At 35.9% G+C, this 25,506-nt stretch overlaps 1 protein-coding gene and 1 long non-coding RNA gene across 2 annotated transcripts; one reads left to right on the forward strand and one right to left on the reverse strand.

The window, feature by feature from the left end:
• The first annotated feature begins 208 nt into the window (after positions 1–208).
• LOC127975043 (uncharacterized) lies at positions 209–12,818 on the forward strand. Its single transcript, XR_008157435.1, has 3 exons — positions 209–1,034; positions 12,252–12,305; positions 12,470–12,818. It is a non-coding gene; the product is annotated as an uncharacterized LOC127975043 (long non-coding RNA).
• Position 12,819: 1 nt separating this feature from the next.
• LOC127975040 (carcinoembryonic antigen-related cell adhesion molecule 5) lies at positions 12,820–22,138 on the reverse strand. The gene is made up of 13 exons (XM_052578780.1): positions 22,024–22,138; positions 21,229–21,531; positions 18,254–18,535; positions 17,841–18,104; positions 17,469–17,741; positions 16,420–16,671; positions 16,003–16,278; positions 15,636–15,884; positions 15,069–15,344; positions 14,737–14,985; positions 13,981–14,256; positions 13,666–13,899; positions 12,820–13,544 (listed from the first exon to the last, which is right to left on the reverse strand). Exons 1-13 carry the CDS (start codon positions 22,070–22,072, stop codon positions 13,456–13,458), a joined length of 3,072 nt encoding a protein of 1,023 aa, XP_052434740.1. The 5' UTR covers positions 22,073–22,138; the 3' UTR covers positions 12,820–13,455.
• Between the last annotated feature and the right edge of the window lie 3,368 nt (positions 22,139–25,506).

Below are 25,506 nucleotides of genomic sequence, written 5' to 3' on the forward strand. Positions count from 1 at the left end.
TAATGCCAATGCATCTCAGTTGGGTTGAGGTTAAACTCTTGACCAAGACAATATGTTTTTCCATTTTTGTTCATCAGTTATACAATACTTTTAGTGAGACCACCATGTCTTTTCAGATGAATCTGAGTGAATACAAGACTGATTATGGTGTGCATGCTTGAAATCATTTAGCTGTTAAGGAATTTTTTTTTTGGTCCTAAGGTGTGCATTAAGTTTGACCTATGGTCTTCTTGTTCTCAAAAACATCCATCATGTTTTTATCATGACATATCACTGTTGCCGCATCAGTAACTGCATAGTATGTTATTAGACTAGAGAAAGGACAAATTATTTCTTCTAAGGTTTAGTGAAACCTGAACTCTGGATTCTCACAGAACACTCAAGTGCAGAACTTGAGTCTCATTTGAATTGAACAGAACAGTTATAAATGAGATATGGTAAGAAAAAGAAAGAAAAGAAAAAAATCTGTGAAGGGTCATATCAAAGTTTGAATTACAAAGTAGGCAAATAATGGCTTTCTTTTCCTAAATTGCATGCTGCCCTCATCCCAAATCTTGGCAGTTCCCAGTAAACGAGATATGCTGTCAACTTTTCATTCACTCTTCATTTCTAAGATTCTATCCAACAAGTTGGGGCATAATTAGATGTGGCTTTTGAGCCCCAGAAATCGGAGCTTTGTCGTATAAATACTGTGTAACCCTAGATTTGAACAGAGTTCTCTTGAAAAGCAGAAGTCTTGAAGACTTAAGAGCATCCTTTTAGACAACGTTTCTCATTTTCTGACTAAGCGCTAGGGATAACAATGAACTTCCAGGTGCTTCTGCTGGTCTTTGCTGTGGTGATTACCACTAACATCAACTGTCAAGGTAAAATTTAAATTCTGTGTATTGTTAGTTTGTGTTATTGTTTGTATCTATATGTTTCTATATACTCCTTTATTGCAGAACAACCAAAGGTGGGAGATTCAAATAAGTCTCCAGTGGTCAAAGGTCAAGTCATATCCAGGCACCAGGGCAAGACATGTAACTGCATTGGTATGTGATCTTTCTCTATGCAAACAGTTACAGAAAGTTGAATTTTTTTGGAACCTACAGGTCATCATGGCATAAATGGTTGCATGACTAAACTAAAACAATTATTAATTTCTAAAAATATACTTATCATGCAAGCAGAGAGATGTCATGACAAACGTTAAGTGTTCATTTGAACTGAATTAATTGAATGCGCACCTTTTCATTACGCAGAACTCTTCTCTTTACGTTTAACTTCTCTAAACAAAAATGTGAGTGCCACGCAAACCAGAAAAAATAAAGATGCAAACATGTAGGCCAAGTATAAAATGTTTCTGTTTCTAAGATGATTATTAGCCTACAGGGCCGTGCACAGACCTTTTGAGGGGCATGTGCTGAAACTGAAAAAGGGCACCCCCCTCCCTTTTTTTATATCAAGATTATTTAGTAAGCCTGCATAACAGGAAGAAATGGTCACATCTTCATGACAAATTCATTAACACAAAATAATAGTCTCAAAAGCTTTAGATTTATTCACGATTAATAACAACCATAATAATAATATTAGATAATTAGATAATATAGATAAACAGGGTTTTAAGGGCTTATTTAAACCTAATTACAACAGCTCTTGTGTACTCCCTCTTTTTTTAAATTGCATTTATAGCGAAAAAAAATACTTGACTCATACATAAACATGTTAAACAAATAATACAAATTAGCTTATAACACCAAACAGAAACCAAAATCTTTTTTTATTGAACTTTATGCACTTTTTTATGAACTTTGCAAAGAAAAAAATATATATATATATATATATTCTCTTTTTTAGCTATTCTGTTTGGTTTTATAAGCTAATTTGTATTATTTGGTTTACATGATTATGAATGACATTGAGAAGAGGGGAAGGTGAGCAATGAGTCAAGTATTTTTGACAAACTTTTTTGAAATATAATTTAATTATGTCCAACTCAATTCCAGATTATAAGAAACTATAGCCATACCGTAACTATAACATATCCAACATGTATCCGCCTACCATGTTTTACTACATTTTATACATGTGAGGACAAACGGAGAGTATACCAAAACATGATTAGCTTAAATGTTAATAAATTAAGTGTATCAGCAATCATAAATCAAAGAAGAAATATCTTAGAAATATATTTTATAAATGTTATCTAGGTGACGAGGATCACTCGTCGCTTTGTGTAAGTTCCAGTACGAAACAGCGCGGGGGCGCACATGTTATGATTTTCCGATGGTAAAAACAAACTAGATAGTAAAGTTTGTTTTCAAACTTTAAGTTGGCTTGAAAAAGCCTGGCCAGAAAGTTAGAAAAATGTAGAAAGTTTGAAAAGCTTAAAAAGTTTTAAAAATGTAAAAGTTTGAAAAGTTAAGAAGTTTAAAAAAGAAAGTGATTAACATATTACTAGCATTATAAGCAAGTGACTACCATGTCGTTAGCATGATTAGCAAAGTTGTTAACATGTTTCTAGCATGTTGAGAGCATGATTTTAGCATGATTAGCATTTTGCTAGCATGTTTCTAGCATGTGACTAGCATGTTTCTAGCATGATTAGCATGTTGCTAGCATTTCGCTAACATTTTGCTAGCATGATTAGCATGTTGCTAGCATGTTTGTAGCATGATTAGCATGTTGCTAACATGTTTCTAGCATGATTAGCATGTGGCTAGCATGTTGTTAGCATGTTTCGAGCATGATTAGCATGTTGCTAGTATGTCGCTAACATTTTGCTAGCATGATTAGCATGTTGCTAGCATGATTAGCATGTTGCTAGCATGTTTGTAGCATGATTAGCATGTTGTTAACATTTTAGTAGCATGATTAGCATGTGGCTAACATGTCTCTAGCATGATTTTCATGTTGCTAGCATTTTATTAACATGATTAGCAAGTGACTAGCATGTCGTTAGCATGTTTGTAGCATGATTAACATTTTGCTAGCATTTTGCTAGCATGATTAGCATGTTGCTAGCATTCCACTAGCATGTTTGTAGAATGATTAGCATGTTGTTAACATTTCGCTAGCATTTTGTTAGCATGATTAGCATGTTGCTAATATGTTTGTAGCATGATTAGCATGTTGCTAGCATGTCGCTAGCATGTTTGTAGCATTATTAGCATTTTGCTAACATGTTTCTAGTATGATTAGCATGTTGCTAGCATGTTGCTAGCATTTTTGTAGCATGATTAGCATGTTGTTAGTATGTAACTAACATTTTGTAGCATGATTAGCATGTTGCTAGCATGTTTCTAGCATGATTAGCATGTTGCTAGCATGTTTCTAGCATGATTAGCATGTGGCTAGCATGTTGTTAGCATTTTTCTAGCATGATTAGCATGTTGCTAGCATGTCGCTAACATGTTGTTAGCATGTTTCTAGCATGATTAGCATGTTGCTAGCATGTCGCTAACATTTTGCTAGCATGATTAGCATTTGCTAGCATGTTTGTAGCATGATTAGCATGTTGCTAACATGTTTCTAGCATGATTAGCATGTGGCTAGCATGTCTCTAGCATGTTGTTAGCATGTTTCTAGCATGATTAGCATGTTGCTAGCATGTCGCTAACATTTTGCTAGCATGATTAGCATGTTGCTAGCATGTTTGTAGCATGATTAGCATGTTGTTAACATTTTAGTATCATGATAAGCATGTGGCTAGCATGTCTCTAGCATGATTTTCATGTTGCTAGCATTTTATTAACATGATTAGCAAGTGACTAGCATGTCGTTAGCATGTTTGTAGCATGATTAGCATGTTGCTAGTATGTCTCTAGCATGTTTTTAGAATGATTAGTATACAACTAGCATGTTGCTAGCATGATTAAAATGTGACTAGCATGTGGCTAGCATGGCTAGCAAGTGACTAACATGTTTCTATGCTAATCCAGGTAAAACCAGTTGATTCAGTTAGAAACCAGCTAAGACCAGCGTGACAGTGGCCAAAACTACTTTAAAACCATGTTAAAAGCATGTTTTTGACATGATTATCAAGTTACTAACATGTTGTTAACATGTTTCTATGATAATCGAGCTAAAACCAGTTGATTCAGTTAGAAACCAGCTAAGACCAGCTTGACAGTGGCCAAAACCACTTTAAACCATGTTAGAAGTATGTTTCTAGTCTGATTAGCAAGTTACTAGCATGTTATTAACATGTTTCTATGATAATCTAGTTAAAACCAGTTGATTCAGTAAAGAAAACCACCTAAAACCAGCTAAGACCAGCTAAAGCCAGCTTGACAGTGGCCAAAACCACTTTAAACCATGTTAGAAGTATGTTTCTAGTCTGATTATCAAGTTACTAACATGTTGTTAACATGTTTCTATGATAATCTAGCTAAAACCAGTTGATTCAGTAAAGAAAACCACCTAAAACCAGCTAAGACCAGCTAAAGCCAGCTTGACAGTGGCCAAAACCACTTTAAACCATGTTAGAAGTATGTTTCTAGACTGATTAGCAAATAACTAACATGTTTTTAATATGTTTTTATGATAATCTAGCTAAAACCAGTTGATTCATTAAAGAAAACCACCTTAAACCAGCTAAGACCAGCTAAAGCCAGCTTGACAGTGGCCAAAACCACTTTAAACCATGTTAGAAGTATGTTTCTAGTCTGATTAGCAAGTTACTAACATGGTATTAACATGTTTCTATGATAATCTAGCTAAAACCAGTTGATTCAGTAAAGAAAACCACCTAAAACCAGCTAAGACCAGCTAAGGCCAGCGTGAAAGTGGCCAAAACCACTTTAAAACTTGTTAGAAGTATGTTTCTAGTCTGATTAGTGAGTAACTAGCATGTTGTTAGCATGTTTCTATGCGAATCTGGCAAAAACCAGCTAAAAACAGTGGAATCAGTAAAAACCAGCTAAAACCCAGCTTAGACCAGCGTGAGAGTGGTCAAAACCACTTAAAAACCAGTTTGGGAGACTAGCCAAAACAACTGATCAGCTTAGGCTGGTTTTAGCTGTATTCTCAGTAGAGAGTTTTTAAGGTTTGCCCTGGTAGTAGACAGCTTAAATATATTATAAGCCTTATTTTTCAAAAGTTTGTACCCCCGCAATGAAAGTCTATGGGATTTAAGGTGGTTTTGGTAGTCTGGTTTACGAAAACCATAAGCAGAATCAGTTAGAAAAGATATAGCAACCCGAGTCAGACCAGTCTGAAGGTCTGACCCGAGTTTGGTGGTTCTAGCTTGAAAGCTCTAGGAGGAGATAGTGTTTAAAATTTGGCTCAGAAGAATAATAATAATAACTAGAATTAAAAGTTAGTGAACTAACTTTGATGTTGGCTTGGCCATCTTGGCCATGGAGCAAAAGAGCCACAGTACTTGTGTGCCCAACATTGAGTTGCCCCGCTGCAAAATTAATACACATAATAATGCCATAAAAAAATACACCTGCAACAGTCTTTTTCCATGCTCCCTTGCTGTTTTCTTTTTTTAATAAAAAGCCTGGGCTATGATAACAGCTATGACAGGGTTGTCTAGCTGGATGTGAAATAAGTCATGCCTATTTTTCTCGTGTATGTATTTCACAGTCCTGCCACCGTTGCGTTGTGGGCAACGACACACAAGATTACTGAAACAATGCATTTTAAATCAAGGAGATCATAAGGGGTCCAAGCACAATGGTTTGTATAGATGATGCAGTTACACACTGTTCAAAATTGTTTAATTTGTACTGTATGTTCATTCTATTTATTTATTTGTGCTATTTACATAATGTTTACTTTTTTTAAGTTTGTTTTTGTTAATGTAAAATAGCACTGCATAGTCTTCACTGTAAGATAAAATACACAATCAAACCAAAATGTATTCAGACACCTTCAACATTTCTCACATAATCACAGTTTATTTGCTGTAGTTTAGAAACTGGTAATAATATATGACAATAACTCAGAACAAATTCATCTTGATAATTTCGGATAACTTTGATAAAAAGATATGTAATGGAATCAACCAAAACTTCAGACTGTCAGTATGACAATATTTACACAACTATCAATACTTTGTTGAACAGTTACCAAGCAAGAAATGCTTAATTTGGTTCAGTCTGTGGTGTGAAAAGGTTGCATTAACAATTAAAGAAAGAAACACTTAAGCAAAACATGGGCAGGTCCTTAATTATTATTTTTTTAAATCAATTTCACTGGTAGCCTACTGTATGAAGAATTAGTGGGTATAATATTTCACAGATCACTATTTTGCCATACTCACTTACATAAATGAACTAGTGGCCTGCACCCACTAGTAAAACAATTCTATCTTATTTTTGGATTGACTTTGGATAAATTCTTGTACTACAAGGTAATTCAGTCAAGAGCAGTGAGTGATTTACTTTCATTTTCATACATTAAAGACTCTGACAGCAGAGCTAGTAAATTAGGCGCGGTCCCTTTAAGAGACAAACGCATCCATTATGATGATACACATCCGATTTTTTTTTTTTTGCAAATCTTTACTTTCACTTAAGACATAACCACATACTTATTCGAACACACTTTCCAACACGGGTATTTCGACATATTTTGTATGTATTTGTTGTCGGTACAAAAGCAAGAAGACTTTGAGACGCGTCTCTGCTTGCTCCCTGAACAACACCGCGCTGCTGAATTGAGCTCTTTTGCTTTTCGCTCTTTTTTCTGTTTATTTAAACTGCGATTTGAATTTGTTCGTTCAGGTCCAGGAGGAAGTGAACGTCCTGAACGACAGCTCTGTTCAGTGTTGCTGTCCCTGTCCGCGATACGCGCGGCTCTCTCTCGTGCACACGCGCCATCAGCTGCTCAGTTCAGTTTCCCGCAGCGCGGGGCTGAAGCCAACTTGATGTGTTGAATGCTCGGAGCACGTTATAAAACGTATTCTTAAAATACACATTTCTGTTTTAATAAATGGTCATATTAAATCATAGCATAACACATAAGTAGGTACAAAAATAATCAGTGATGCATGCGACCCTTTTGGTCTCAGTGTAGCTCCCTGCTTTACCATGTTATGCAACGCTGAGCAATTGCTGCGACGTTAAGCCTGACAGAGAAATCTCACAAGCACATATAAACACTCATTTTCATATGTGTAATATATTCTTCTAATTGTTTTGTGCCGTTTCGCTGCAGTGTTTTAATGTGAAAGGCTGTAAATGTGTACTTCAAGTGTTCAGAGGAATACATCCCGAGCTCATCTGTGACGTTCAGCATGATGATTCAGTTAGAAACCAGCTAAGACCAGCGTGACAGTGGCCAAAACTACTTTAAAACCATATAATATATTATTCTAATTGTTTTGTGCCGTTTCGCTGCAGTGTTTTAATGTGAAAGGCTGTAAATTCTCTGTGGACTTCAAGTGTTCAGAGAAATACATCGCCAGCTCGCGGACATTTGGCTGCCGCGAATATATCATGTTATTACTTTAAACAGTTCAGAAACATCTGAATTTAGCTCTTGGTGTGTTCTAACGTGTGGATTGCGTGCAATCGCCGTTTTAAAAGGTCTTAAATTAGAATGAATTCGCTCGTTGTGAGCTCCGTGGAGACAGACTGAGCTGAGCAGCAGTGATTCTTCTCTCGTCTTTCTGACTGCTCTCTGCCCAGAAATAAATTATTAATGAGCCCTGACCCCTGTAATAATCAGATATGTTGGTTTAGCTTGTCAGTTTGAGGGAAATTGTATTATTTACTTGGTATTTTTAACCGGGTTAAAAGTGAAACGAAACCCGACTCCTCCCTTTAATCTCGGTTATTGCAACTAGGGGCGCATTTTTTCTCAGTTAATGTAAGTCTATGGGTAATGTATTTGACATTTAAAAATTAATAAAAAAAAAACTTTAAGTCTGATCAGTCTGAAAAGATATAGCAACCAGCACCGCTCTATCCCGCAGGTGTCTGCCGAGTTTGGGGCTTGTGGCTTTAAAGCCCTAGGAGGAGTAGCGTTCAGAATTTCTGTCAGAAAAATAATAATAAGAAAAAAAAGAAGAAGAAGAAGAAGAAGTTTAAATAGCATAACAGTATGTTGGCTTGTTGCCAAGCCAACATAATAATAATAACTAGAATTAAAAGTTAGTGAACTAACTTTGATGTTGGCTTGGCCATCTTGGCCATGGACCAAAAGAGCCAAAGTACTTGTGTGCCCAACATTGAGTTGCCCCGCTGCAAAATTAATACACATAATAATGCCATAAAAAAATACACCTGCAACAGTCTTTTTCCATGCTCCCTTGCTGTTTTCTCTTTTTAATAAAAAGCCTGGGCTATGATAACAGCTATGACAGGGTTGTCTAGCTGGATGTGAAATAAGTCATGCCTATTTTTCTCGTGTATGTATTTCACAGTCCTGCCACCGTTGCGTTGTGGGCAACGACACACAAGATTACTGAAACAATGCATTTAAAATCAAGGAGATCATAAGGGGTCCAAGCACAATGGTTTGTATAGATGATGCAGTTACACACTGTTTAAAATTGTTTAATTTGTACTGTATGTTCATTCTATTTATTTATTTGTGCTATTTACATAATGTTTACATTTTTTTAAGTTTGTTTTTGTTAATGTAAAATAGCACTGCATAGTCTTCACTGTAAGATAAAATACACAATCAAACCAAAATGTATTCAGACACCTTCAACATTTCTCACATAATCACAGTTTATTTGCTGTAGTTTAGAAACTGGTAATAATATATGACAATAACTCAGAACAAATTCATCTTGATAATTTCGGATAACTTTGATAAAAAGATATGTAATGGAATCAACCAAAACTTCAGACTGTCAGTATGACAATATTTACACAACTATCAATACTTTGTTGAACAGTTACCAAGCAAGAAATGCTTAATTTGGTTCAGTCTGTGGTGTGAAAAGGTTGCATTAACAATTAAAGAAAGAAACACTTAAGCAAAACATGGGCAGGTCCTTAATTATTATTTTTTTAAATCAATTTCACTGGTAGCCTACTGTATGAAGAATTAGTTTGTATAATATTTCACAGATCACTATTTTGCCATACTCACTTACATAAATGAACTAGTGGCCTGCACCCACTAGTAAAACAATTCTATCTTATTTTTGGATTGACTTTGGATAAATTCTTGTACTACAAGGTAATTCAGTCAAGAGCAGTGAGTGATTTACTTTCATTTTCATACATTAAAGACTCTGACAGCAGAGCTAGTAAATTAGGCGCGGTCACTTTAAGAGACAAACGCATCCATTATGATGATACACATCCGATTTTTTTTTTTGCAAATCTTTACTTTCACTTAAGACATAACCACATACTTATTCGAACACACTTTCCAACACGGGTATTTCGACATATTTTGTATGTATTTGTTGTCGGTACAAAAGCAAGAAGACTTTGAGACGCGTCTCTGCTTGCTCCCTGAACAACACCGCGCTGCTGAATTGAGCTCTTTTGCTTTTCGCTCTTTTTTCTGTTTATTTAAACTGCGATTTGAATTTGTTCGTTCAGGTCCAGGAGGAAGTGAACGTCCTGAACGACAGCTCTGTTCAGTGTTGCTGTCCCTGTCCGCGATACGCGCGGCTCTCTCTCGTGCACACGCGCCATCAGCTGCTCAGTCAGTTCAGTTTCCCGCAGCGCGGGGCTGAAGCCAACTTGATGTGTTGAATGCTCGGAGCACGTTATAAAACGTATTCTTAAAATACACATTTCTGTTTTAATAAATGGTCATATTAAATCATAGCATAACACATAAGTAGGTACAAAAATAATCAGTGATGCATGCGACCCTTTTGGTCTCAGTGTAGCTCCCTGCTTTACCATGTTATGCAACGCTGAGCAATTGCTGCGACGTTAAGCCTGACAGAGAAATCTCACAAGCACATATAAACACTCATTTTCATATGTGTAATATATTATTCTAATTGTTTTGTGCCGTTTCGCTGCAGTGTTTTAATGCGAAAGGCTGTAAATTCTCTGTGGACTTCAAGTGTTCAGAGAAATACATCGCCAGCTCGCGAGCAGTTGGCTGCCGCGAATATATAATGTTATTACTTTAAACAGTTCAGAAACATCTGAATTTAGCTCTTGGTGTGTTCTAACGTGTGGATTGCGTGTAATCGCGTTTTTAAAAGGTCTCAAATAAGAATGAATTCGCTAGTTCTCGGCTCCGTGTAGACAGCCTGGGCTGAGCAGCAGTATTTTTAACCAGTTTAAAAGTGAAACGAAACCCGACTCCGCCCCTAAATGTCATTGCAACTGTAGGGGCGCAATTTTTCTCAGACAATGTAAGTCTATGGGTAATGAATTTTGACATTTAAAAATTAATTAAAAAAAAACTTTAAGTCTGATCACTCTGAAAAGATATAGCACACACCACCGCTCTATCCCGCAGGTGTCTGCCGAGTTTGGGGCTTGTGGCTTTAAAGCCCTAGGAGGAGTAGCGTACAGAATTTCTGTCAGAAAAATAATAATAAGAAAAAAAAGAAGAAGTTTAAATAGCATAACAGTATGTTGGCTTGTTGCCAAGCCAACATAATAAGATTAAATAGTAGATCAGTAAGTTGGCTTTGTCAAGCCAACTTAATTATATGTTGTTGTATTACTTATCAATATATAGTTTTTGACCAGCGAATGTGTGCAAATGTGAATTTTTTTTTGTCCGTCATTAAAACGGCGACGGTGCCTGCCGCTGCCGGCATCACATTACACTTTAATCTACAGGTTACAAACTAGTTTTTGTTGCTATATAGACGGAGCGCTCGGTTTTTCCTGTGGTAAAATGCATTTGGCCAAAATCGTATTTTATAAAAGATTAAATGCTACTGTATGCATAGGCCATTTAAGTGTTGGCTATGAATTGGCTATGACTAGATGGCAAATGCTAGCCCCCTCTCTCAGGCGACACCCCACATGTCTCAGTCAGTCAGTCAGACATCAAATAAATAAAATACGAGCCTTTATAGACGTAGTGTTTAGTAGTACTTATTCAAACAACAAGATATTTATTTACCCTTCGCAAAACTTTTTTCAGCTCAGCTGTTGTCTACAGTGCGGCTGATGTGGAACTTCAGTTGATTCAATGAATATAAAGGGGGCGGAGTTATCAGCTTACTGACAGCTTGAGGATCGAATAAGATTTACACAAGCTCGTTTTAAGAACTTTCATTTGCTAAATATTTTTAAAACAGACAGACAGATGTAAAGGGTGACCAATAGCATTGATAAAAAATTTTTAAAAAACACCACCAAAAAAAGGGCACTTCGGAGTGTAAGGGCAAAAAGGGCATGTGCTCTGCACAGGTTGAGCCCTACCTGTGCACGTGCCTGTTAGCCTATGAGAGAGAACTGGTGTTGTTTTTGAGAGATTGAGACGCGCAGCGCGACTGTTTGATTGTTGAGCGCGCTTGCTTATTCCATTCATTCGCATCATATCGTAGCCTAAAACATAGATTTTTAAAAAAATATACAAATAATAGAATGTGTATGGTGTATTATTATAGGTGTTATTACTCTTGCCAAGCTCTGATTTCACGGAAAGGCCACACCAAAGTGGTGCTTGAATTGCGCTCTTTTCATTCAATTCAGTTTACATTCATTCACTTTACACTCTTTTGCATGACTTTAGAGGACATTATATAATATTGCACTGATCCCCTGGCTCATCTGTTTTAAAGCAAACACCAGACTGTGCCAGCCTCAGCCGAATATTCAGGCAGAATTATTCCTTGTCCGTTACTCTTTTTGAATCCGTGCCATTCCGATTAAGGTATTCAGCTTTGGCCACACCCCTAATTATTAAATTACATATTTAAATTGTACATGCAACATCAACAAAGTCATAGAAAGTAACAGCTAAACGCAATATTGTAATCCTAAAATTCACGTAGTACTTGCAAACTCTGTGCATGTAGTCGACAAGTCTGTGCAAGCCCTACCATGGCAACAAATGATTTAAAAATAACCTTTTAATCAATCATCACATATTAGGAGCCAGAAATCACTTATAACTTCTTATACATAAATAAAGATTTAGTAATGATCCTTAGCCATTCAATGAGCCATTCTGAAGAAAACTCTTATTTTATGTGTTGCAGTAGTAAAATGTGTAGTCTTGTGCTTCTTTAAAGTGTGATGTAGGTTTTGGTTCAGAAATTCTCTAATAGTATGTGCTGCCCAAATGTAATACTTTGTAGTATTTACTATATAAAATGAAAGAGTCCTATTAATTTTAATTGATGTGGGGTTTTTTTTCCACAGGGAAAAGAAATGCACTGGAGCAGAACTGTCCCTGTGGGTTGCAACGTCAAAATAGTGAGTCATGCAACCTGTATTTACCCAGACCATTTTGTTTGTTATGTAATACATAGCAGGTCACGAAACACTGTGTCAAAAGAAAGCTTGTAAAATAATTGTACAAAAGTTACAAAGTTTTTGCGGAAGTTATAATACATACATACATCTTGTTTTATTTTCAGGAATCCTCAGTAAAGACAAGAAAGCATGGTGCCAAAAGAAGGGAATTTCAACATTTAGAAAATGCCAACAGTTGATTGGAGAAAACAGGAAGGAGAAAAAAGGCATCAGTATGCCGATTTAACTAACAGTCACTATACTCACCAGCTATTCACCCCCATAATTTTAAACATGTACTTATCACACCATATCTTAAGTAGTATATACTGAACTATTTTGTATCTCTTATATTAACAATACAATAACATGTATTCTAGTCAATGCTCTACATTCAGGTTTTAAAACGGGGGAAAGTACATACTGGAAAAAGACATGTACATTTACAAATAAAGCATGTTGACAAAGAGAGAAATTAATTTGAATAGTGTACTTTTATTTGGTATATAAATAAAGTGTAAAACATTTCAAATAATCACACAGAAGGCATATAATATTTCTATAAGAAAATATCTTACTATTGTGAGATAAATACACATTTCGGATGCAAACAGGTCATTTGGATAATTGGTCATTCGGGTATTATTTGCCTGAATTTGGTTTATATTAGTAATAGAAACTTAAAACCAGAGCTAAAAGTCAGAAAATAATCCAGAGTTTATTCATTTCAGCAGATTTAATTATAGTATAGCATCCATGTCTTAAATTACTGTCCGATTAATGATAGTAATAAATGTACGAAAGATATAGGTTTTAGAAGATAAACATATAGGCGAGTGATAAAGTATGATTCATTAAAATGTATGACTGTTAAGATGTAATCCTTTTTTCTTTTTTACTTTGTACTTGCCATAAGCATGTTTGGTTAATAATTTTTCATACCTGTCTTTACATGTTTAAATATGTTTTAAAATTAAGAAGCAGCTCCACTAATCTGGGCTGAATGATCTTGCCAGTGCGATTTTTTTCTTGCTGCTTTTAAGTGATAAATGTACCCACAAGTCTCATTCTGGCCTCAAAGACAGATGGCATGTTCACAGCAATATCAGTATTAGAGCCATTCATCCAGCACTGGGATCAGCAGAACGAGCAGAGCCGTCAACATCACACTCGCCTGGACACTGACAGCTGCGTCAGGATCTGGAGTAAAGACAGAGGAAATGATGATCTGTTATTAGTTTCCTTCAAAAAAAATTCTGACAATCAGTTAACTTTTATTTTGCATGTTAGCTGCTGTGTGTGAAGTTGGGCTAATGCTCACAATTGAGGATGTGGCTCATGTAGAGTGTCACATTGGTCAGTGGGTTTTTGGCCACACAGGTGTAATTGCTGCCAAAGATAGAGTTTATGGGAAGCAATATGGAAGAATGATTTCCAACTACTACATTGTTTTCGAGGATCCATTTATAAACAGCTGGTGGCTGAGACACTGCTTGACATGTCAGGGCAGGGGGAATCCCAGGGCGCACAAAGATCGTCACACTCTCTGGTCCAACTGCCCAATAAACACACAGAGCTTTAGTTCATGCAAAACATGTTTTATCAAACTAATTTACAGATGTTTTATATTACTCACAGACGACCGCAAGATCGTATGGCTGACTGAAATGCGGTCTCACTGCGTTCGAAGCGACGCACTGGTATCTCCCGTCATCAGCAGTCTGCAAGGCTTTGAAAGTCACAGTGGTGTTATCTGCGGAAAACGTGACTCTGTTTGATGGCTGGATATACTGGTTGTTTCGAAGCCAGAGGACTCTGTTGTAGGCTCCCGTCACGTTACAGGTGAGTTGCAGGCTTTGGGAAGCCAGAGGAATGGGATTATTGGAGGTGATGTCCACTCTCACAATGGCTTCTATGGAGTGTACAGAATATTAGATTAGTCACTCACCTTGTGTGTGTAATGAAGTGCGCGTGATGCTTGCAGTGATATTAACATCCTTCAACGTGAGGACATAAATATACAAACAACTTCTCCAAAACTGCTCTGAGAGTAACTTCATATTTGACCATTTCATTGAACTATCCTTATATATCATTTATAAACATAAAGTGCAAACCATCAAAATAAAAGTTTGGTTTAACTTGAAGACATTTTGGCAGAACTACATTACTAGTGTTCTGTAGAACGTATTTAATAGGATACTACTACTACAAAAATGATTAAAACCTTATTTTTAAGGAATAATCATACAATATTTCTTCAGTGTTTTAATTGTAATATTAAATCCCCTTTATCACCTTTTCAAATGATCCCTTTCTATATGTAAATGAAAAAGCCAATTTGATCCTCAAAGAAGAAGAAAAGACATCACTGTAAGGAAGTATAGCTTACCTATTACAGTGAACTCCAGTGATGCATTGCTGCTGCTGCCTGTGATGTTATTGAAGGCCATGCAGGTGTAGCGTCCACTACTCGCCAGTGAGAGAGCTGCATTCACAAACACTGGACCATCTCCTACCTTTGAATTGTTGTAGAACCAGCTATACTGACTAGGACGAGAGGTTGCAGAACAGCTGAAAGTCACACTGGACCCCATCTCTCCCATGCTTGGGCCAACAACTGTCGTGTTCCATGGACCATCTAAAAGATGCCATATACATCGAAAATGATTCCCATGAACACTGATTCAGTGGACATGTTACAAATATATGTGCATTACTCACAGTTGACTTTCAGGTCATAAACGAGGCTAGTCATGAGGCTGACGTTGTTGCTTGCTGCACACTGATAATATCCATCATCATTCAGATTTAGACTTTGGAAACTCAATGTCGAGTTGTCGGTGGAGAAAGTGATTCCAGTGCGAGGAAGAAGGAACATGTTGTTCTTCATCCACTGAATGTTTTGAACATCTCCTGAGGCAGTGCAGGTCAGAGTAAATGGCTGACTGAATACTGGTGGCTGGTTGACCGCATTTACAATCACATTGCTGACTGGATCTAAAATTTAGACAGAAAAACGAAATCAGACAGATTACATCACTTAAAGGGATAGTTCAATCAAATATTCTTATTCAGTCATCATTTACTCCCTCTTATGCCTTTCCAAACATGTACAGTATCCATTATTCTGGAGAGCACAAAAAAATGTACAAAACAAACTGACCTTTCGATATCACTCTTTATAAGAACTATATAAGAAAGATGTGCTGACCTGCCTGTTGAACAACCAAATTTATAAACTTTTCATAAACTACAGTAAATACATTACTTGAAGGCATAACAACTCACATAGTAAAGTTAACTTCAGTGTTACATTGCTGATGCTGCCTGTGATATCATTGGAGGCCATGCATGTGTAGAGTCCACCACTATCCAGAGAGAGAGCTCTGGTTAACACTGGACCCTCTCCCACCTTTGTGCTGTTTAAAAACCAACTGTATCGACTTGGTGGGTTAGAATTAGCAGAACAGCTGAAGGTGACATTACGTCCAATAGCTCCTACAGTTGGTCCAGAGATGGTTGTGTCCCTAGGACCATCTGTTAAGGCACAGACACAGATAAGGCACAAGTCACTCTCTGCTCAAAGTTACATTCGAAAGTGTTGCTTACGAGAACAAAGCCCAGCAGCTAGGTCAAATGAAGGTGTTTTACTCACAGAAGACCTGGAGGTTATAGGCCGCACTGGTCATGTTGTTGACAGCATTACTAGCTAGACATTGATACAGCCCATTATCACTTAGAGTGAGTGGGTTAAAGTTCAAAACCGAGTTGTTAGCGGTGAAACTGATCCTGTTGTCGCTGTATATTTTTGTGCCGTTCTTCATCCACTGAATGTTTTGAACATCCCCACTGGCAGTGCAGGTTAGTGTGAATGGCTGATTGAAGATTGGTTGCCGATTGTTCCCATTCACCGTAACATTGCTGACAGGAACTAAATTTCATTCAAAACAATTATAAATCACATTCACAAATATTTTAGATTTTAAAAACCAGGATGTTAAACATTTTCACATTTTAGAACAAATGCACTCGCTGGTTTCAGTTAAGCAAAGCACTGAATTAAATAACTTACCATATACAGCTAATGTCACGGAGGAACTGCTGCTTCTGCCTGTTATGCTATTGAAGGCCATGCAGGTGTACTCTCCGCTGCCGGTTTTTGAGAGAGGCGCAGTCACATACACTGAAGCATTTTTCACATTTAAGCCATTGAAATACCAGCTGTATTGACTTTGAGGACGAGAGACTGAGGAACAGCTGAAGGTCATGCTGGATCCCACTTCTGCTATATTTGGACCAGAGGCTGCGGTGTTGTTCGGGCCATCTATCAAATACAGCAACTGTATTAATATGTTATCTTTATTACATTACAAGGAAACTGACAATGAAATGCAAACAGATTTAACTAATATTTTGAACTCATATATAAGGTGAGATTGTTGAAGATGCATTTGATATTATTTAATATATTATTAGAGAAAATAAATTAAAACTTTTGCTTTGAGTAGTTGATTAGTTAGGGGTAAGATGGTTCCCTACCTGGATCAAGAAGACTTTCAAAGTATATATTTTTTCAAAAAGAGTAATTAATGTAAAATAGTCTGACAAATATTTCATGTGCATGTACATGTTGTCGTTAAATAACAGACAAACCAACAAACTAAATCAAATAACTGTGTCCCAGTTAGATTTTATAAAATTGTTCATTCATGATTTTCCTAGAGTAACTTTTGCTACAGATTTATCCACTAACCTAGTTTAGAATAGTATTTTTGTCATATATTATATTTCTGAGAAAGTTGTCTATATTTAGTTTTGTGTGTAACACAAAAGAGTGATAATCCGTTCAGCACATATCGAGGTACAGAAAAAACTGCACTGGAATCAGATCAATATCGTTATCGTCCGATACTCAGAACTGATAATATCAGGTCAGGATTGGTTCTGAAAAAGTGGCATTGAGCCACCCCAAAGCATAACCATTCAATAACTGTGTAGAAATTACCTTTTATGCCCATCTATCTATAGTCAAGAGAAAAATTTATGTTGGGAGGACATCTTACCCCATCTTAATCTATACAGAAACAAGAAACATGGATGTTCTGGAAATATCATACGCACAGTTGACCATAAGATTGTAGGCCCCACTGGTCATGTTGCTGACTGCATTACTAGCAGCACACGTGTACAGTCCGTCATAACGAAGACCGAGACGATAAAAGCTCAAGATTGTGTTTTTATTGAAGAAAGTGATCGTATCATCGGCACCCAGGGATATTCCATTCTTCATCCAAAGAATGGAGTCCACTGGCCCCACAACATTACAGCTTAGATTAAAAACATTGCCTTCTACTGGGGAGCCCGCTGGATTCACTGTCACTGACAATATTGGATCTAAATAAAGAAAAAAAAAATGTATTTGAGATTAAAAAAAATGATCACAAGAATAATCAGGAATTTATAAAAACATATTTTGTGAATGCATGTTCTCACCAACTATTTTAATTTGTTTTATCACTGCAACAGAACGGAGCGTGACTGCATTTTTGGCAACACAAGTGTACTGGCCACTTCTGTTAGAAGTTGTGTTTCTAAGGTTATAACTTGAACCAGAGACATTTAGGTTATTGCCGTTGTACATCCAGTAGAAAGAAGCTGCCGGTTTAGAGTCAGCAGAACATGACAGAAAAATGTCTGAACCAGAAATATATGCCGCTTTCTCTGGCGAGGCTGTCACTGCCATGTTACTGGGCCCATCTAAACACACATACACACACAAAAAAACATTTCAGTTGAGCTTCTGAAACATGAATTAGGTTCGTAGTTACTGTCAGCTGTCCATACCCTTTGAAGGAAAACTGCTTTAGTGCTTTAGTGAAATCATGGTTGTGTGCTGTCATACTCACAGCTTATGTTTAGATTCATTTGATTAGACTCTGCTTTGCTGATGTTGTTTTCCACAAGACACTTGAACGGTCCTTCGTCGTAGCGCATCACACCATTGATGAAGAGCTCTCGTCCACCGTTCCTGAGGTCAACTCTTCCTCCCGCTGTGACGGTAGAGCTTCCGTTGCGCCATGAAAACCACAGCGGGTTTCCGCTGACGGCGGTGCAGGTGAAGGTCACGTTGTCGTTAAACTCCACCAGGTTTGTCATGCTTACAAATGCGGCTACATTACCGACAGGTTCTACAAGTTAACAGAAAATGTTTAGTGCGAAAGTTTAAAGTACATTACGTTTTTAATGAGTTTTTAAAATCCATTAGCATCCCCTCAACCGTGTAATATTTTGGACTTTTCACTGCAGAGTAGACAAAAACCATAGCTGTCGGCAAACACAACGCTCCTGTCTTAGCTAACAGGTTAATGTTAGCACAGTTATTATTTAAATTAAAAAGATTATTAAATGTAATCCTAAATTTTATATTTATTTATTTAAATAACATTAAGCAATCACGAGGCAAATGTAGGCGTTATAATAATGTTGCATTTTGTACAGGGAGTGTAAGGATTTGCTTCTTGAAACTAAGTAATGCTTCATAAGCAAAAGTTAATTGATTGTGTGCTCACTGCGCAAATGTTTGTTTTGAAATCACCCTCACTTAAAATGTGTACACAAACCACAGCAAATTATTCTGAGATCCAGTAGATAATGTTGGTAAAATAGCAAAAGATTGTCACAGTTTTTTTTTTCTTTCTGTCTGTCATTTTGGTTCACAATGGTCCTTATATTATTTTATCATTAAGAGTTAAGAATTTATAACATTTCATTGTAAAATGTACGGTTTTGATGATCCTTGCTAAGCTGCTATCTTAGGCTATTGTATAATATTGTGAATGTTAAATGATTCAGTGGTAATATAAGGGAGCAGTCTACAAATCACCGGACATGCAGTAGATTATCAGGCCACAAGAAGGTACTATGAATATTAAAAAAGTTCAAACACATTGAATTGTGAGGGATACATTGCGTTTGAAATAAGCAATTAACCCTAAAAATGTGTATTTTTTAAAGAAAACAACAGGAAGTACAAGATTTTTGAAAATGTTACCTAGAACACAAGAAACATTTACTACAACTCAAGAAATCTAATTTGTAAGGAAATATAAGGGCTGTCAGTCTTTTAACATTTTTTTTATCTAATTAATTACATGAGGAGTCGATTAATAAATGTAATTCATCTCTAAATAAATGTGACTGTGAAAATACCCACAACAGATTATTTAATGTAATTTTTTGTGTGTGTGTTAAATGAGAAAGTATCAAGTAGACATCACACCATTGACTCCCATCCACCGTTCCTGAGCGCATTTTAGTTCATAATGAAACAAATAAATCAGAAACATACATTATCTGGGCCAAACTAAGCCTAAGCGAGTTACTAATCAACAATACTCAACATATTGTAAAGACACATTTTTAAATGTCCTCCCTAAATATTCAAATAAGTTACAGAAATTTTTCCTACTTTGTAAAATCATCCCAACCCAAGTTGGTATAAGGACAATTGCACAAGCAGCAACCCAGATGTTACAGATAAATATTCAAAGACACATGGTGAGACTTTAAAAACAGTTCTTCACAAGTTTGAATCTAAATGCTTCTCCCTCAGACTCTACCTTCACAGTAAGTCTATAAGTGTCACAGCTACGCTGTGTTAAAGAGCTCACATCAAAGATGAATGGTTATATACCATAAGTGTTCAAACCAACAAGGGTAAAGCCAAACATAATGTAGCACAGCAACATTCAGACTTGTAGATGTAACACCAGACAAACTTAAAGTGAACATAAATACTCAGACCAAACAGGAATAATTAACTAAGCACACCTGAACCGAATAATACAATAAACAAAGGAAATGGTGCAAAAGGAAAGAAAAGTCTAAATTAACAAAAACCGTGACAGTTAGACAGACAGACACTTCTGTTTTTTTTATGTTTTCTGTGTTTTTTATAGTCTCTCTTAATACTTTCTGTTTTAAAACTGCCATCAAAAGCATGTTTAAAAAAATTAATTGGGTATGTAGCCACCTTATAACTCGTATCAAGATCACCCTGCATCAGTTTTCTGTGTTGCATCCTACTAAAAGTAGCCAAAATCTATTAGGCCATATTTACAATTTCAAATATCCATTTCAGTTAGCCAGTGTCAAGTGCTACATCCAAACCAGAAAGGACACTCATCTGTTTTATAATATATTGGGCATATTTGCCATGTCAAAAAAAAAAATTAGGCTTACTCACTGGCTAGCCAATGCTAACTGTGCCATATACTGTATTTGCCAAAAGTGACTCAAATTGTTATTAAATATTTGGGCAATATTAGGCACTTAAGGCTCATGATCACATTAGCCACTGTGCTATATTTTTGCCAAACCTGGCCCATATACGTTTTAGGATAACTGGGCCACATTTGTGGCATCATATGCGGGCCACTTTATCTCACAGCCACATTATTCAGAGCTTACTGTGCCACATCTTTGCCAAAACTGGCCCAGATACGTTTCAGTATACCTGGTGATGTATAGGTCTGGCGGCGGGGTCAGTGCGTTATCTGCTTTAAAATATTTTAATTGAGTTATTTTTTTTTTCCAGAATTAATTAAGTTATTGCTTTAAACTGACAGCCCTAATATAATTATAAAAAAAAGTGTTTCACATGATAACATCCAAATGTAAACAGTGAACCTAAAAACAAAGTTCTGTGGCTTATTTCTACCAGTCTACACAATCTAGGCAGTTCATGATATGACATTTTAGGACAAGTAGCTTAACAAATTCTTGCAATACATATTCTTATGTAGATGAATCGAAGGTTTTAAAATGCTGTTAATATTTAATTTTTACAGTGTGTAGGATAAGAGAATCTTTTTCAACTTACCCTGAACATCTAATGTAATCTCTGCTCGTGTTTTGATCGGCTCTAAGGATTCTAATACATACAGGCCAGAACTCATCAGCGTTACTGACGATAAGGTGAGCTGATATGTAGAATTGTCAAATGCTGTTCCATTTTTGAGGCTAGTTCCCGGTAAAATGCCCCCTGGGTACCATATGAACAATGCACTAGGTCCATATAACCAGGCACCAGTTGTTATGATCCCAGTGTCATTCGCACGTATAGTTACACTGGTCCCAACAGCCACAGGGTTTTTTGATGGAATCAGGAACATTGCATAAAGACCTAAGAGAGACAGGAGTATCAGTTGGTATAATTTTGAATATATAAAGAAAACTTTCAACTCTTCATTGCTGTTCCATATCTTGATGGAACCAAGTCTACTGATTTACATTTTGCCTTTGTATATTAATTGCTTGTTTCCATTTGTGCCAACATCTAATACTGTCATGAAACTGAGTAAAATCAAATATTCAAATATAATTTATCAAATGCTTTTGATAATAAATGTATTTATAAAGCTATTTGTTGCTCAGTATTTCTGATATTTTCCTAAATTTGACATAAACCCCCTTTTTATGCAGAATTACAAGTAAATCTTAAAAAACAAAAAAAATCTTAAAATACTGAATTAAAAGATTAGAAACTTAACTGTTGTGTCAAACAGTTGCTGTAAATTTACATTATCAAACAGTCTCCTTTCTGCATTGCTATTTATGAAAAATAGGAAATTAGAATTTAATTTAAAAAACTAGGAAAATACAGCTGAATAATTACCTGGTGCACATATTAAGGTGAAGAATATGGCGATTACTTTATGTCCCATTTTGGAAATCCTATGAAAATCATTCACTTCTTCCACAGACTTCCGACAAGTCTGCAATATGGTAAAATGGTAAAATCAAAGCTATACTTACATTCTGCTAATATTTACCCTGTTATGTAAAAGGCTAGGTTCACCAATGAATATGCATGTGACAGAAAGGTACACACCTTTTGTCATCATCACACACATTCACGTTGAGTGGAGGGTGTGTTTGTTGTGGTTTATTACATAGAGCCAGACCGCTGGTACCCAGATGACGTACTAGTCATGGAAGGTCATGTCATGCGTATTTAAATAGTTCGTCATGTTGAAAGAAAAGATTTGTGGTCAGTAAAACGTGTGGACTATCAACACTAAGAATTGATATTAACATGGAGTGACTCATTATGACAATTGAAGTTTGATGTTTTCTTTCAAACTAGCTTTCAGCGTCACTCCTGGTTTCGAGTACTGAAGGTGTACAGTATGTTTCCAGTACATATTTTATCTCAAGTGCAGGACCTTAACCAAACACGTCATTGAAAAGCCGTGTTTAACATTACTTCATTTACTACGTTTAACATTACTTCATTTACTTCGTTCTTAAAGATGACTTCAGATTGACAGGATTTTTTTTATGCAGTAAAAATAGTGAAGGATCATGAATCAATGTTTATTTTGCGATTATTTAAATGTTATAGCGCCCTTTTGACTTTCATGTTCAGAGCTGATGCACCCAAGAACCATTCCCATTTGACTCTTTAATAATAATAAAATGTTTTATAAATGAAACGTAGTCACTTATTGATCAGGGACTAATAATAATCAGGCATGACCATCGGTGACAATGCTACCCTTTAGTGTGATCCTCTTAATCATAAATTTGGAAGCGTCAACAGCAGACAACTAAATCAAATAATTATGTATTTATGTGTAAATATATCCCCAGGGTGATATACTGCTTAGTTTGTTTATGAAATATAGTAAGACAGGATAAGATGGTACCTTATTTATTCTCTTGATCATATGGCACAAAATCTCATTTCAACACAGCGTGCTATTTTTAGTTTTGTCATTTCATCTGAATATCAACATTGTGAGTTTTAAACAGTCAAACTTTTTTTCAAGTTAATTAATCAAATTCTGTGCCTCAGGAAAATAATGACCCATGATATATATATATATATATGTTCAGATATTTTAAATTAAGTCCTTACGTTTGATATGATTATTTATTAATTGAGATTATACTTAAATTTGCAGTACCGTAAATGTTGGCATTTAATTAACTGATATAATATCAATATATCAACCATTCTTTAGTTTTATAATATGCTGACAACAAACAGTGAAGAGGAAAATGCTTGATGAATCCAATCTCACCAAGCAGCATTTCTACATGTAAAAACTTAATATAAAGAAGGTGTGCCATGACAAAAAAAAGAGCTTTTTAATATCTGACTAAGTGCTATTGTTCTAAAGTTTTTATTTGTCTCCTGCTACACACCATGAGCAAACAGATCTGATGTTCTGTAGCATGCACTCTTTGATGTTCTTATGTTTTTTCTCATGTAGGCCTACTCTTTTCAGCTAAACCCCTGTTAAAATGAAGATCAATCATTCAGTTACTGTGAATGATTTGTAAATGGTGTCATTAATAAGCTATTAAACTATTGCTATCAGTGACTGACATATTTGCTCAATAATAAACATAGATTATGCTTTTTACTGTCACCATTGTAAATGCATCACTGCAGAGTCAGGTTTTTTAAATGTATAAATTTGACTAGTCATCAAAGGTACAATTCACATTCAAATGAAAAATCTGTCATCATTTACTCACCATTGTGCCATTCCAAGCCTCTATGACTTTCCTTCTTGTGGAACATAAAAACAACAACAACAACAAAACTTAAGTCATAGAGGTTTGCAGTGACATGAGGGTAGGTAAATGGTAACACTGAATTTTAATTTTTGTGGCTTCTAGGCCTATTTTGAATGATAAATCTCTTCACAGATTTGAAGTAAGAAAAAATTAGTGTGGCTGCTGCACCCTGATTGTCTGGGAACCACAAAGTCAATAAATGATATCAAAGACAGAATTGTATCTTCAGTGGGCGATCAGATAACAAATACCAAAGGCGGGGTTTTTTTTGTTTTGTTTTGTTTTTTTGTTTTTTGGGTGGGGAGGACCAGCCTCACCTTTTATGCTACAATACACAATAATGTCTGGAAATATTTGTCTACTTATGTTTGCGTTTATATCGCAAGACTTCTCTAGAGACAAAGGCACCTGTTGATTTTATTTATCTGTACCTCAGGAGAGAGGCACACAGTCATGACGTTTCAAAGGGTAATACTCTGTGTATAGGTTAAAAGGCTGGTTCTGTAATGCAAACACAAGTAATAATGCAATCAGGCTCGGTGCTGGATAAAAGTGTTGTGCTATATGGCTTTCTGGAATGCGCGATTTTGATTGGATCAGGCTACCTGCTTTCAAGTGTGTCGCATCACAGGCGCGCTCTCTTGTTTACTAGCGCCATCTCGCGTCTAACTTCTTGTAGTTTTTATTTAGTAGATAGCCTACTGTTCATTGGTGCAGTGTTCGTTTAATGTCGATTTTCCCATTAATTTTCATAATGGACCATTTTTCTTACCGGAAGCTTTAAGGTAATATAAAGGTCAATTAAAAATAGCTCTATTCAAATAAATGTTCATGTCCAGGTATTGTTTTATTTGCAGAGTAGCTGGCTTAACAAAATAGTTGTTTTGCTAACGTTTTCCATTGAGTAATGAAAAACTCAGGATTAAGGATCAGGGTTAAGGATTAACGATTCCCTTCCTTTATTAAGTTTAATAAAATCTCTTCTTTTCAAAATGAGAGAAAAATCGGTTTCAACAATCTGGTGTGGTCGTAACAATCTGATGTAGGTTATTTACTGGGTCTGACACATAAAATGATTCAGTTCATTGGATCCAGTGTAAACAAATGTCTAGTGACTTATTTATTTTATTATTTAATAGTGCCCTCCAAAGCCCACACTGGTTATTAAACTATTGGCACATAAAATATGTCTGAAATTAAGCACTGAATATGGTAAAATTAGGTTAACTTTAACAAACAATTGCATTCAGTATACAGTTGTATACAGTAGGCTAAATATACAGTCGGTGGAATAAATGCAGTGGTATTTCTCACTTCATAAACAACAGATGGCAGCAGTAGACAATCTGTCCTATGTATTTAGTTCTGCAGCTATCATAATCTGTAGCACGGTTTAGGAATTTATCCCGGAAAATATTATTAAACAGCAGAGTAGTTTCTTTTTTTATTTTTATTTTTTTATGGCCCCAAATTCATCTCAAAAGTAATCTGTGAAACAACACGGAATTTGTATTTATTTTTATTTTTTTATGGCTACAAAACACAGTTCAAGTAGACTGTTTTATAATGA

The sequence above is a fragment of the Carassius gibelio genome, chromosome B16 (assembly GCF_023724105.1).
Source record: "Carassius gibelio isolate Cgi1373 ecotype wild population from Czech Republic chromosome B16, carGib1.2-hapl.c, whole genome shotgun sequence".
Lineage (NCBI taxonomy): Eukaryota > Metazoa > Chordata > Actinopteri > Cypriniformes > Cyprinidae > Carassius > Carassius gibelio.

What these genes read in the sequence shown, in the direction of transcription:
- LOC127975040 (XM_052578780.1), bottom strand. Translation starts at nt 22,072, where the DNA reads ATGGGACATAAAGTAATCGCCATATTCTTCACCTTAATATGTGCACCA. An exon ending in ACTGAAGTTAACTTTACTAT is followed by an intron (nt 15,345 to 15,635) that starts GTGAGTTGTTAT and finishes TCTAAATTTTAG; the next exon opens with ATCCAGTCAGCAATGTGATT. An exon ending in ACTGGAGTTCACTGTAATAG is followed by an intron (nt 14,257 to 14,736) that starts GTAAGCTATACT and finishes TACACTCCATAG; the next exon opens with AAGCCATTGTGAGAGTGGAC.